The following is a 13,083-nucleotide window of genomic DNA, read 5'->3' on the forward strand; positions in this document are numbered from 1 at the left end:
TAGTTCCAGTCGCCCGAGTTATACTACTACTTTGTAACAGAACGCCCTCTAAGAGGATAGCATCAATGAACAATGGAGACGAAGAACCCGACACGAATTGGGGTTGTCAGCGAGCTCATTGAACGTTGCAAATTGCGTCAGAACATGAAGAATATCCCTCTCATAAAACATGCCCTCAAACCGGACGCTCTTCACTCCTTCGTATACCAGAGCAACTCCTTCCTCAGGGCTCGACCGGTATGCTGCGACGCAGAGGACGCGACTGCCGGCCGTTTTGAGCTCGCCAGTTCCCTCTTCTCTTTCAGTCCCAGCATGGAATATTTGCACTTCTCGAGATAGTATTAGACTGGACCGCCAACATGAGACCACGGGAGAACGGAGGAAGAACTTGCCTTGTTGGAGGATGGCGCTAGCGTAATGGTATCAAGCCGAGGATAAGAACAGCCTTGAGCCACAAGAGTCCTGATAATAAAAAATGTGGCTCTAGATTTTTTAGCTCAATGGTCTGACAACTAGTTAATCATAGGTTCCTTAGTTAATCAAAGCACGACCTTCGGAAATAAGTGTCTAGGCCTCTGGGCAACAAAACGTCTCCAGAGTTCAAGTAGCTCTCCTAACCAAAAACGGTTGGCAAAGCCGAGGGGTCTGTTGGATTACTGTGTATGGGCCCTGAGCTCCAGGGGTCCCAAGAACAAAAATTGGGGCCCCGGACTTTTTAGCTCAGTGCCCGGTCTGACAGGTATCCGCCTGCCGCCCCCGACATCGCTGCATGCCAACTCGGGGAGAGTCGGAACAGACACCTGGTCAACTTTCTTTATTCCCAAGCAAGAAAAACTATTCCGTACAGCAAGGTCACAACCAGGCGCCAGGAGCATCATCTTGCTTTGTGTCTCAGGGTCTCTGAACCGGGCGTTGTACTCGAGGCTTCAGGGACCATTTGCCGTCATCAGGACTCCCGTGGAGAGCATGCCTTCAACGGCGCGTAAATGCCCATGCCTCCGGTGTTCGGTCCTTTGTTGCCGTCAAAAATCCGTTTGGGATCCTGACCAGCCGGCAGCGACTTACACGTTTTTCCATCGTAGAAGGCCAGGATATTGAGTTCAACGCCTTTAAGGAACTCTTCAGTAACAATTGATCGCCCTGTCGGTCATTTATAATGTTAAAGCACTCTAGCTATATCGCTGGTAAAATCGTCGGTTGGCACAACTGATTGCTGCTTGAAAAGGGCTATCATTGAATGTCCGAAGCGCAAACTTGAGCTGAATTCCACAAGCTTCATGACCCAGCCGGCAGTTACGTCCACTCGTCAGAGCTTGGCTTCAATGACCGCAACATGATCCGCCTTGGTTGTGACGGTCGGAGTCAAGTCGCCTTTGAACCCAGCCAGCCCGTTGGGATGCTTGTCAAGGAGCCTGAGCATTTCCTCCTTCGCTCTGTGTCGCCCAGAATGGTTAGCGGACATGGCGAAATTAGCCTCTTCGCTCAAACTATTGCTTGCGAGTCATGCAAATATGCACTTACTTTTCTATCAAGTGAGCCCATTGAGGCCACATGCCCGCCGTCATGATGTCGTTGCGTCTGCAGCAACATGGTCAGCCCGAGACGAAGTCTAAGGTCAGTCTTAGGCACCCTTATGTGAGGGATCCTTACATGGCATACAATGCATTTCGGTCATCAAAGTCCTCGATAGGCTCTGACTTGCCCACACCCTTGCTGTACTCTTTCACGAAATCTAAGCCAACAACGTACCGGGGGCTGCGCATGCACTGAAGGTCCATCTCGCAGTGGCCGTAGAATGGGCACGGGTCAAACACCATGGGTTTCTTGGTGTCCCAGTCAATCTGGATGTTTCCGTCCCAGAGGTCACCGTGGCAGAGGCTTGGCTTGATGTTACGGCCGCCCGTCTGTAGCGGCCGCAGGAGCCTGGGAACGACTTTGTCGATGAATTCTTCGGCAATCTCTGCCAACTCCGGGTCTTCACCGCGCATGCGTTGGACGTATTCGAGCCCAGACCGGAATTCGCGGGTCCAGAATTTCTCCCAATTGTCGGTCCAGCTGACAATCATGGGAGGCGGGCCGTAGAAAGGCGTGACGTGGAAGCCGAATTTGCCCGTCGGCGACACGGACTCCTGATGCAACTTCTTGACAACGGGCAAAAAGGACGACAGAGGCGGCGGGCGGGGCACAAGATTCCGAAAATGGGTGAGAAACCACGCCTTGGTCCGGTCTCCCTCGTAGTATCCCCACGCGATGGGCTCAACTGCATGCTCCGGGATTACCGCCGATATCGCCTTCTGTCCCTCGTATTCCGCCTCGGCCATGCCCACGAACTCTTCGCGCTCGATCAGCTTGTGGAAGCATTAAGTTAGAGATCACGGGCAAATGATAATGTAGGCGCCAGGTAGAAAGAGCGTTTCAGCTCACTTTGGCGAAAAAACTCTTCTCCTCATCCCCCACGGCCACATCGATCCGCAATCCGGTCGACCACTGAATCGGCAAGGTAAGGGTTAGCGCACCGTGTGTCTGTCCCATGTCTCCAAGAAGTGAAGAATTGCTCAAGAGAGCTTTTCTTGTTCGCTGAGCATGGGGCCAACATGACAGTTTGGTGACATCTGTCGTTTGAAGTGTGACGAGAACTTCAGGGGCACACAAGGGCGACCCCCTTGCTTGTACGTGGTGTCCGGCCACTCGCGCAGACCCAAAGCAGACAAGGTTCAGGTCCTTCCCGCACAGGGAGGCCAGGTTGGAAAAGAAAATTGTACATTTGTGTTGCCATGTCGAACAATGCTGAGGATCTCGCATCCGGTGGGGAGGGCTGGCGTTAAGCTTTAGTCTTGAGTCCGCCACTTGCGGTCGGAAACAACGCAGCGCGGAATTTATCACATTGTGCGCACCTGCGAGAAGTGCCGGGTCGAGGGAGATGTCATCCAAGTCCATCGAGTCCATGATCATGATCCAAGGTAGGTAGCGAGGTCAAGGTAAGTTGGAGATGGAGATCGAAGACGCGGTGGGTACTCAGTACACAATGCTCGATCCGGAATTCTTGTCGCAGGAGGAAGAAGCGGGGAGCTCGGACAGGGAGGGAGAGGGAGGCACAAAAGAAAGAACAGCATTGTCGCCCTATGGCGGGGTTGACATGAAGCCCCGGGACCTCCTGCAACTCGCCTACGAATCAAAGCGTCCGTTTTCGAATACTGTACTTGTGTCCCCAACGATTGTCTTCCAAGCCACTTGGTGGTGTCGCCTGCAGAGACTTGCGATGGTGATGTTGTCTTCTGTTCACATGGAGAACTGGTGTGCATACAGAACGGCATGAACTGGAATTTGAGGAGAAGAAGGCTGTGGAATGAGTTGTTATGAAATTTCACGCAGTCCCAAAGAATTGATTAAGATAGAATGAGAAGAACGATCATGAGAACCTGTCATCGACAACAAGCAATCATCTGTTGCTGGAGTTGTCAACGTCAGCGATCAATATCCTCACTGGCAAACCAACCCCCCTCCCCCTGCGCTTAATCGCCCAGCGGATAAGCATGCAGCACCTGGCCGTAGTACAGCTCCGAGTCCTTGCTGGCGAGGAACACGAAGCTGGGCGCGATATCGCTGGGCTGGCCGACGCGGCCGATGCCCGACTTCTCGCCGAAGGACTCCATCTGCTCGGCGGGGCGCGAGGCCGGCTGCAGCGGCGTGTGGACGGGGCCCGGGGCGACGGCGTTGACGCGGATGCCCTTGGGCATCAGGTTCTTGGCGAGCGAGCGGGTGAAGGAGACGATGGCGCCCTTGGTGGCGGCGTAGTCGACCATGGAGCCGGTGCCGCGGAAGGCGACGGTCGAGGTGGTGTTGATGATGCTGCCGCCCTTGCGCATGTGCGGCAGCGCGTACTTGGTCACGGCGAACATCTGCAGGATGTTGCTGCGGAAGGTGCTCTCGACGGCGGCGAGGTCGATCTCGGCGAAGTCGCCGCACATGATCTGCTTGGACGCGTTGTTGACCAGCACGTGGATCACGCCGAACGCGTCGACGTGCTCCTGCACCGCCGCCCGGCACTTGTCGTAGTCCATCAGGTCGCCCGGGATCAGCAGGCACCTCCTGCCCTCCTTCTCCACCATCTTCTTGGTATCCTCCGCATCCGGCTGCTCCTCGGGCAGGTAGACGATGCTGACGTCGGCGCCCTCACGCGCGAAGAGCACGGCGACGGCGCGTCCAATGCCGGAGCTGCGTTTCGCGTCAGCTCCTGTACAAATGAGCTCGGTGACTTGTGGTGCGTAACGCACTCGCCGCCAGTGATCAAGGCCTTGCAACCCTTCAGTTTGCCCGCGGCCGCGTATTCGTAGGCCTGGCCGGCGCCCTCGAGCTTGGTAGCCTCGCTCGGGGGCTCCATCTTCTTCTCGAGGCTGGACGGACAGAAGGCATTCACAATCAGTAAGAATCCAATTCGCACTTTCGCGACTGAGTCGTGTCTCACCCAGGCAGATCCTGGGCCTGTGCCTTCTGGGGCGTCGGCTCAAACTTGCCCCCTTTGCTGACGTGGGACTCGGACATGGTGGGCGACGTTGTTGACTGAAACGAAATGCGGGAGAGCGTAGGTACTTGAGGGATTGTGAACGGAGGGTGGACGAGTACAAACGATGGCTCAATAGCCAAGTGAAATGAGGAACCCAATAGTCTTCTTAAAGCTCAGGAAGACAAGGGGATGTATGGTGACGCAGTCGTTCTCAACCGCATCCTCGAATTATGACGTCAATCAACCACCTTGCAGGGTATCACACAGCAAAGCTGTTTCTACATGGTAATCCACTTGGCGGGCGGTCTTCTTGATAGTGTCTGATTGTTGTCTGGGTATACGGTTCGAACGCCTTCAAGATGTTTGGATTCGAGGTTGCCAGCTCCGCAGATTGAGACTGGACGAATTGAGTCAGATGAATTGAGCCATCCGGGCCCGTCCGTCACCCTGAATCAACCCAAATCCCCTGAATATCAATCAGCCAACGCGAGCTTTCTGCGTCGAGAAGCAAAGAGAAGATCCCTCCGGAATGGGCACATAAGCCACAACCGTTATCAGGCAGCCACCCGGTAGTTGACCTCAGCAACTCAGGTATCCCGACTCCAACTATCTTACTCCAACGTGCACGGCAGTCGCCCTTCAAGTCAGCAGCAATGTTGCACTACAGAGACCAGAAAGGGCATTGATCTGCAAGCTCGGCGGTGTCGCTGGCGCTCAGGGATGCTGGCGAGAATCGGGGGCTGAGCGCGGTCAGCGAGAAGGGAAGCAACGCACGGCTTCGAGCGATTTCAGGTCTGGTATGCCACATGCCAGGCTTTTCCTTCTTGCTCACCGTAGACTGTCCCATGGGCGGGGAGGCCAGACCAGGCTCGCGCTCTCTCTTGGTGGAAAGCCCGGGTTGCTTCTTGATCGTGAAGGGCTTAAATCTGAACCGCTCGCAGTCAGCCGCGGCATCCGAGTCCTTAAACTTGAAACTCGCCTTTTTTCTCCTGAGCAGCAAGAAAAATGGAAGGAGGTGGGTGCTCATGGTCGCTTCTGACCCCAGCGAAGGTGCGTGAAGCGATCGGAGTTGCCAAAAGTGGATGGTCAAGGATGCATGGCAGAACCCCTGAAATACCAGTAATCGCAGGAGCGGGAAAAGTTGGAGAGCCTCGCCTGAGGAGGAAATGAAATGTGTGATGAGTCTTCGTGCTAAGAACTGCGCCTTTCAAGATGAGAGAAGGGGGAAGAGGAACTGAGAATTGGCCCAATGCAAGTAAGGAGGTAACCCCACGGACTCGCCAACTAGCCTTGAGACCAACCAGTCCAATGAGTCGGTGATGACTGCTGCCTGCCACACTTCCTGGCGGGTGAGTTTTTCAGATATATTGGGTACCTGAGCTCCGAGGATCACAGTGGTCTGCGACGCCTTTGCAAAGGCCATTCCCTGTCAATTGGAACCCTCAGTATTGTAAAGCACTATCCTGCCCGAGCCACGAATCTTCTTGTCCACCATCTAACCGCATGACGGGTCACTCATTCCAAGCTTATGGTAGATGCCGGATCAGAGGCTTGGGCTTAGTAGCGCTCTCTAGTATTGAAGACCACTTTGCTAACGAGCTCGCGAGGAAATTGGGGATATCCAGATCATCCAAAATCTGTTAACGGAGAGAGGCCCCTGGTCAAGGCCTGCCACATTGACGGGCCATTCGCCTACATTGGCGGCTGCGAACGACATCGACCATGTCGCTCAACAGGTCTCGCCTTCGCAGAACTCTACGACTGCTGCACTCGAAGCAACGGTAGGCTCACGCTGAGAAAGAAATGGGACGAACTGGGCTTGGAGACGCAACACGATAGGAAAACCGAATAGGTATGGCCAACGCATAATCTCGGTACTCGCACAAAGGATTCAAGAGGCTGCTGGTTGAGAGGAGAACGTGTCAGACCCGTATCTGTACCACGACGTGCCACTTCTTCGTCACGGCTTTTTCGAGGCCTGGACTTGATCTACGGCACGGGGACTATCAGAGTAGCCCCAACCTCCCCAAATATTGAGCATGGATCGGGGGAGACATTGCTAGCCGGACAAAGTCACGGAGCGAAGATCGCGGGCAGCCGGGGCAACCGAGGGAGCGAGAACCGTGATCACGATGCCAGTGTATTTCGTTCCGAGAGACAATGTCCGTTGACGCCATCGAGTAATCGGCAAAGATGCATCTCCGAAAAGAGGTTCCAGATCCCGTACCCAGCCGTCGTTCCCACCGCTGCCATTCGTCTAAATCATGTCGAGGCGCCGGTCGTTGAAACGCACATCTGGTTCGAGTCAGCCCGGCTGCGGCCAACAAGCGCCGGTAAAAAGCAGCCAGAACCCACCGTCATCCGCTGCAAAATGCTAGCCGTCGCAATCTACCGCTGGGCGCTCCAGACGTTCTTGAGGAGGCCGTCCCGCTGGGCGAGCCTGTTCAGCGCATCGTCGCTCTCGCCCATCGCGCGGACGAAGCCGGACAGAGCGTAGATGATGTTCTCGCCCTGGATGGCCCGGCCGTTCTCGTCGACCTTGGCGATGGTGATCTGGCAGGAGCCGTGGTCCTTGGCCTTGATGATCCGGCCCGTCGCAGAGCACTTGCGGGGGACGTAACTGGGAGCGTTTCGTGTCAGCAAGGACTGCGGGCTGGGTTCGAGGGATTGTCGTCGGGAAAAGCGGGCTTACAGGTCGACGATCTCGCCACGGTCGTTCTCCATGTTTGCGACTTGTTATGCGCGCTGCGGAATGACGGGTTCGAGAGTGCGGTGCGGTGCCGGAGAGCAGGACTGCAAAATTTCAGGGCCGAGCTGGAATTTCGATTCAGTTTTGTTGATTTGGTGGGCGCTGTGGGCTGCGCAAACGCACGGGCCATAGGAGCCCCACTCCTGCGTTAATGTGGGGCGGAAGCCGCTGGGCCAGTCAGCTGATGGCGCGAGACGTTCGCGCTCGGCGACCGGGGCCCGCTCGCGAACCCAAACAACCCCGACCGTCCCTGTTGCTGCCTCGATTTGTTGACAATGCCTGGGCCACGTTAACCGGTCCTCGAACATGAGCTTTCGACGACTGAGTCGCGCGACAAACCTCGACACCCCTACACGGTGACGACCCTGATTTCAGATTCCACCACAAAGCTGCCGCCACCTAGGGTTCTTGGCGCACGACTCGCTCGCGCGGGGCGCATTGGGTTCTTCTCTCTGCTGGGCAGATCGAGGATGGCCGCCGCTGGCCCGCGCCCTTGTTCTTCTTCTCTATCTCGGATGCAGCCTCGAGAATCCCTCCTTGTTATTTCGTCGTCGCCTGAGTTCCCCTCAATTTGCGACCTCCTTCCGACCAAGAAACCGGCGTTGCGCAGTGGCAGCAATGGCGCGCCAATCCCCCGGGATGCGCCTGCGGGCTTCACAAGCGCAGCTCAAGTTTGGCAGTCACCACGTGTTTCCAATGAACATATTAACGTGTCGTCGGACCCCAACGCGCTCCGGAGCGCGGCGCCAGCGAAACCAATGGTCGATACTGCGGCGGAAGTATCATTTGAGCCTGCCGTGGCGGCCGTGGACGCTGGGTTAAGAATGGAGGCGGGATCGAAACCAGCAGGCGCAAAAAGGGTAACGAAGAAGACGGAACAATCGCGATGTCAAAATACCAGGAAGGGCGCCCTGACCGAAGTCTCGGCTGCAGAGACTAACCTTCCCAAAAAGTCCGGAAGGAAGCCTAGGTCGAAGAAGGACTCGGCGGTGTTGGCGCAATCCACGCTGCCGCAGGGGAAGGTCACCAAGCCCCGGGCAGAATGCGGGCAGCCCAAACGCAAGGCAGAGACTGTCAGCAGGCATTTTGCTCCTCAAATCTCAGCGCCGGAAGCGGTACCTAAACTCATGGCTGATCCGATAGAAGATGAGGTGGTGATTCTCGAACCAGCAATGAAGCGGAGGTTGGACTGGACGCCCCCTCGCGAAAGTCTCTCTACGCCTCGTGTTGTGGATACCCCTGCGGCCAAAGAGCTCCCGTCCTCTGCCAGTCCCGTTCGGGTGAACGTGTTCAAGAATCTCCAGGACACGTATGGTCGGCCATCCGAAACCGCTATACTTACTGAGGAAGATGATTCTACGGGGGCGACAACCGATGTCCTCGGAAAGCGAAAGCTCATTGAGATGGTCACCACTGGCGGGAACAGACCGGAAACTCCCGAGGTCTCCCCCAGCAAGCCTAAAGCGGCGAAGAAGAAGCCACGGACTATCACCGAGCTGGCCACGGCAGCCTATCGTCAACCAGATGAGCACACAGTCCTGTCCGACAAACCCAAACAGGACACCCTCCTTGGCTACCTTGACGTCACAGACGGGGAGACAGCGGCGGCTGCTAAGAGTGAGGCAAAGACGGCAAAAATGGGAAGACGCCCAGCGAAACCGAAACCAAAGCCGGCCAAGACGAGAGAAGAAAAGCGCAGGCCATTACTTCTGTCGCCAGCGAGCGCCATGCGGCAGGTCGCTAGGCAGGACTTCGTATTTGGGACTGCGAGCCAGTTGGCCGCCGAGGATGATCCCGAGCTCCTCCGCGCCCTGCACGAGGCCATGATGGTGTCGAACCAAGCCGACAGCGACCCATTCGCTGATTCCAGTCCTGTGAAAGGCAGACTCGCCTTGCGAAGGAAGCCTGGATCTGGCCTCTGGGCTGCCGGTGCCAGAGGCGAGGATGGCGACCTCATCGACCTGGAGGTTCTTGACCTGACGGGCTCTTCACCCTTGCCGCGCGACTATTCCCTGCCACAGGCGCCATCCCCAAGCCACAAAGCAGCAGCCCAAGGACCGTCAACCAAGGAGACTTGCATTGAGATCGGCTCATCTGACACCTCCTTGGACCTCAGCGCCTCTCCTCCGTTCCTCCACGTCCGGTCATCCTCCCCTTCAGTGGCACCCGCAGGTGCTCGAATTAGCACAGCGTCTGAGGGCGACAAGTCTTCGGACCACGGACAAAAGCACCCGCCGAGCGCTCCGCGTGAGGCCGACTTCGAACCGCCGCCGAGTAACCAGGAACAGCACCAGTTTCTGCTGTCTCAGCCTAAAAGTCTGGGGCAAGAGGAACTGGAACCACAGCCAAAGCCAAACTTCGAGCTATACACGGACGCCCGGCTCGCCAAGGAAGTCGCTTCGTATGGCTTCAAACCAGTCAAGAAACGGACGGCCATGATCGCGCTTTTGGAGCAGTGTTGGTCGAGCCAGCACACGCGGGGCCTTGCAAGTCGGTCGGCTCAGGCTCCTATGTCTACGTCATCCACGAAGCAAACTGCCTCCCCATCCCGGACCAGAGGCCGACCAAGGAAGAACTCTGCGATGTCAACCTCGGATGTTGCCGAAGCACCGGCTCCCACCAAGCGGGGGAGGAAGAAGTCTTCCTCGGTAACCGAGAGCGAGGTCGAGGCACCGCAAGCCGAAAAGCGACCTCGGGGGAGGCCCAAAAAGGCCACCGCTGCAGCTGCGGCGAATCAGTCCAAGGCGAAAGCGCCTGCGTCTCCGAAACGGTCCAAGTCGCCACCAAAGCCAGCCGCACCGGCCCCGGCCACACCGAAGCGCCGTAAAGCGCCCGCGAAAGAAGTGGTTGAGATCGCGGACTCCGAGTCCGACTCCGACTCGGACGACCCCTTCGCCTCCTCCCCCATCACCTCCCCGGACAAGCAAGACGACGTCTTTTCCCCGCCAGCAGTGGACCTCTCGGTCACGGAGGACACCGAGACCTCGCTCGTGGCCAGCCCGACGGACCAGCAGGTGTCGCTCTTCCGGTACATCACGCAGGCGGTGGTCACGGCGCCGCGGGCGAAGGACCCGGCGAACCCGTCGTGGCACGAGAAGATGCTGATGTACGACCCGATCATCCTGGAGGATCTGACCGCCTGGCTCAACTCGGGCCAGCTCGACCGGGTGGGGTACGACGGGGAGGTGGCCCCCGGGGATGTGAAGAAGTGGTGCGAGAGCAAGAGCGTGTGTTGCCTGTGGAGAGTGAGCTTGAATGGGAAGGAGAGGAAGCGGTTTTGAGGGTCGTGGGCTGCCAATGAAATGGGACGGGTTGGGCTGGAGCATGACTGCTTGGCAGGGCTGACAGGGGTTGGATTCCTGCCGCGCTTAGGTACTGCGTGCCACGATCGGCATTAGCCAGCACTTTGGTTTATATGTACTGTACGGCTCCTTTTCTACCACCAGCAACGAAGACATGCATTGTTTCATGACACTGCGTCGGTTCTGGGCTCCGTTGCGGGGCCCCTTATTTCCCCAGTTCGGCGCTGAGTGGGGCGGATGCGGGGAGTCGCACCGCGTGCCTCGGTTCAGCTCCCGAGTGCCGAGTGCAATGTGACCTGCATCGTTCACACAACCTGCCATCCCGCCTTCTGTGAAGGCCCGTCCTCTCAGAGGATGTCTGTCTTCACAACTGTGCGAACCGGATGCACAGTAGGTAATTTCGCAATACAGCGTGCGCCGACCCTGTGGACCCTGTCAACGAAGGCGACGTGCTGTCCAGTGGCCATTCACGCGCGCTCTTTCGGCTCATTCGTACAGTTCAATTCCCGCTCCGTAACGGGCAGCGGGAAACGCGGGGCCGGGACAGCACATCTAGCCGGACTACATAGTCGACGCTTTTCAAAAATGCCGGCTCAGGGACAGGGACCAACCGGAGGCATGGCGGGGGAAAAGAAGGTCAAGAAACCGCCGGCAGCCCCCCGACCGAGCTCGAGGTTCGTCTCTGATGGTCTGACATGCGGCGCAACGCTGCTCGGTAGCAGCACTAACATGTCCTCCAGCGTTCTGCTCATTTCTCCGACAAATCAAGTGCTTCTCCTCCACCGGGTTCACACCTCAAGCGCCTTTGCCTCTGCGCATGTCTTTCCAGGCGGCAACCTCTCGGCCTACCACGACGGCCCTCTGCCAGCCCCAGACAGCCCGCTCCTGCACGAGGATGGTCCAGCCTACCGGTTGGCTGCCATCCGCGAGACATTCGAGGAAAGCGGCATCCTGCTGGCCAAGAAAGCAGGTAGCAGCCGGGACCAAGGCCTGTTGCATGTGCCTGACGACGTGAGAGAGGCAGGCAGGAAGCAGGTGCATGGGAACAAGATCAGGTTCACCGAGTGGCTCGAGGGGCTGGGGGGCGAGCCCGACGTCGGTATGTCACCGCACACTGACTGGCGCTGGTGCGTCCCGTCCCGCCTTGGTGAGCCCCACTAACAGCCGCGCAAAGACAACCTGATCCCCTTCACGCGCTGGATCACCCCTCCCGGCCAGCCGAGGCGCTTCACCACGCAGATGTACCTGTACATGCTCCCGCTCTCCCCCGAGGCCCTCCCCGCCAGCGAGGTGCTCCAGCAGCGCCAAACCATCATCCCCACGCCGACAGCCGACGGCGGCCTGGAGCACACGGCCGCGACCTTCGACGACGCGGCCGCGTGGCTCGCCCGCGCCCGCGCAGGCGAGATCATCCTCTTCCCGCCGCAGTTCTACCTGCTCCACCTCGTCGCCGGCTTCTTACGCTCATCACTAGCACCACCAGCACTATCTCCCTCATCATCCTCAACTCCCCCTCACCGCCCGCCGACGGAACAGGATTACCAAGCCCAGCGCGCCGCGCTGCTCGCCTTCCTCGCGCGAACCCCGACCACCACCACCACTCCCGCCCCATCTGACAGCAACAACAGTGCTGATAGCACCGCGCAAATCCCCTGGGCGCGCAAGGTGATCAGCCCCACCGCGCTGTTCGCCCGCCGGCGCGACGGCCGGGTGGTGCTGGGGCTGGACCGGCCCGGGCCGGAGCTGCGGGGCACGGGGCGGGGCGGGGACGCGGAGCGGGTGGTGCTGGTGCGGTTTGCCGAGGGCGGGCGGCCGCGGGAGGTGGAGGTTCGGCTGCGGAGGGAGGTCGTGCTAGAGGAGGAACGGGAGGGTGGGAGGGGCGGTGGGGAGGGAGATGGAGATGGGATGCGTGGTGGAAGGGGCGAGGGGGAGGGGGTGCCTGGGCTGAAGTTGTAGTGTTGATGTTTCTCCGTTGTGCGTTTTGATCCAGGTTTGTTGGTTGGGGGGTTGGAGGGATCGGGGAGATTGTGAGCAAGGGAAGGATGACTGCGCTGAGGACTCGGAGTCGGGTGGGGCGGGCAGGTTTGAGTCACGGCCGGGGACGGCGCCGGTGGTGGGGCCGTCTCACCGCAGCGCTGCACGAGACATGCTGAATGGCTGCTCTCGGACGCGCTGTCTGTTGTCAGAGACGGAACAACTCTGGTTCACCAGAGATGCCGGCTGCCTTTCCCTTGGTCAAAAATGGTCGAAAATGCGATTCGTGCGCTGTGGTACGCCGATACGAAGGTGGGCCGTGCCCGGTAAGATATCGGAGGAACTCGGTTGACCTCCAGGCACGCTGCGGGCCTGGCGCATGAGCAGGGTGCACGCGAGGGCGGGGGTGGGGAGCGTTCGGGCCGCGGCCTTGCTGACTGTATTGCCGGAGGCAGCAGGCAGGCAGGCAGCCGGCTGCCTCTTCACCCGCAATGCCGCATCGGTCCAAGGCGGCTGTGCTTGGCGCACCGCTCGCCCCGGTTCTGCCTAACGCC

At 58.4% G+C, this 13,083-nt stretch overlaps 5 protein-coding genes across 5 annotated transcripts; 2 read left to right on the top strand and 3 right to left on the bottom strand.

The window, feature by feature from the left end:
• Positions 1–1,306: 1,306 nt before the first annotated feature.
• THITE_123229 (uncharacterized protein) lies at positions 1,307–2,532 on the bottom strand (the record flags this gene model as incomplete). The annotated part of the gene is made up of 3 exons (XM_003656158.1): positions 1,307–1,433; positions 1,651–2,348; positions 2,425–2,532. 3 exons carry the CDS (start codon positions 2,530–2,532, stop codon positions 1,307–1,309), a joined length of 933 nt encoding a protein of 310 aa, XP_003656206.1.
• A 980-nt stretch (positions 2,533–3,512) lies between these two features.
• THITE_44575 (uncharacterized protein) lies at positions 3,513–4,542 on the bottom strand (the record flags this gene model as incomplete). Its single annotated transcript, XM_003656159.1, has 3 exons — positions 3,513–4,215; positions 4,275–4,394; positions 4,466–4,542. 3 exons carry the CDS (start codon positions 4,540–4,542, stop codon positions 3,513–3,515), a joined length of 900 nt encoding a protein of 299 aa, XP_003656207.1.
• A 1,837-nt stretch (positions 4,543–6,379) lies between these two features.
• On the bottom strand, positions 6,380–7,356 carry THITE_2120628 (40S ribosomal protein S21). Its single transcript, XM_003656160.1, has 3 exons — positions 7,197–7,356; positions 6,860–7,124; positions 6,380–6,799 (listed from the first exon to the last, which is right to left on the bottom strand). Exons 1-2 carry the CDS (start codon positions 7,226–7,228, stop codon positions 6,893–6,895), a joined length of 264 nt encoding a protein of 87 aa, XP_003656208.1. The 5' UTR covers positions 7,229–7,356; the 3' UTR covers positions 6,380–6,799; positions 6,860–6,892.
• A 98-nt stretch (positions 7,357–7,454) lies between these two features.
• THITE_2120630 (uncharacterized protein) lies at positions 7,455–10,823 on the top strand. Its single transcript, XM_003656161.1, has one exon. The coding sequence runs from the start codon at positions 7,724–7,726 to the stop codon at positions 10,532–10,534; it is 2,811 nt and encodes a 936-aa protein (XP_003656209.1). The 5' UTR covers positions 7,455–7,723; the 3' UTR covers positions 10,535–10,823.
• A 13-nt stretch (positions 10,824–10,836) lies between these two features.
• On the top strand, positions 10,837–11,840 carry THITE_2120631 (uncharacterized protein). The gene is made up of 2 exons (XM_003656162.1): positions 10,837–11,229; positions 11,296–11,840. Exons 1-2 carry the CDS (start codon positions 11,141–11,143, stop codon positions 11,714–11,716), a joined length of 510 nt encoding a protein of 169 aa, XP_003656210.1. The 5' UTR covers positions 10,837–11,140; the 3' UTR covers positions 11,717–11,840.
• The last annotated feature ends 1,243 nt before the right edge of the window (positions 11,841–13,083 follow it).

The sequence above is a fragment of the Thermothielavioides terrestris genome, chromosome 5 (assembly GCF_000226115.1).
Source record: "Thermothielavioides terrestris NRRL 8126 chromosome 5, complete sequence".
NCBI classification, from domain to species: Eukaryota; Fungi; Ascomycota; class Sordariomycetes; order Sordariales; family Chaetomiaceae; genus Thermothielavioides; species Thermothielavioides terrestris.

Bases quoted from the DNA above. Each gene is read 5' to 3' on its own strand.
- THITE_2120631 (XM_003656162.1), top strand. From the start codon at position 11,141: ATGCCGGCTCAGGGACAGGGACCAACCGGAGGCATGGCGGGGGAAAAG. The intron at 11,230-11,295 runs GTTCGTCTCTGA...CATGTCCTCCAG, and splicing joins GCCCCCCGACCGAGCTCGAG to CGTTCTGCTCATTTCTCCGA.
- THITE_2120628 (XM_003656160.1), bottom strand. From the start codon at position 7,228: ATGGAGAACGACCGTGGCGAGATCGTCGACCT. The intron at 7,125-7,196 runs GTAAGCCCGCTT...AAACGCTCCCAG, and splicing joins CGTGGCGAGATCGTCGACCT to TTACGTCCCCCGCAAGTGCT.
- THITE_2120630 (XM_003656161.1), top strand. From the start codon at position 7,724: ATGGCCGCCGCTGGCCCGCGCCCTTGTTCTTCTTCTCTATCTCGGATG.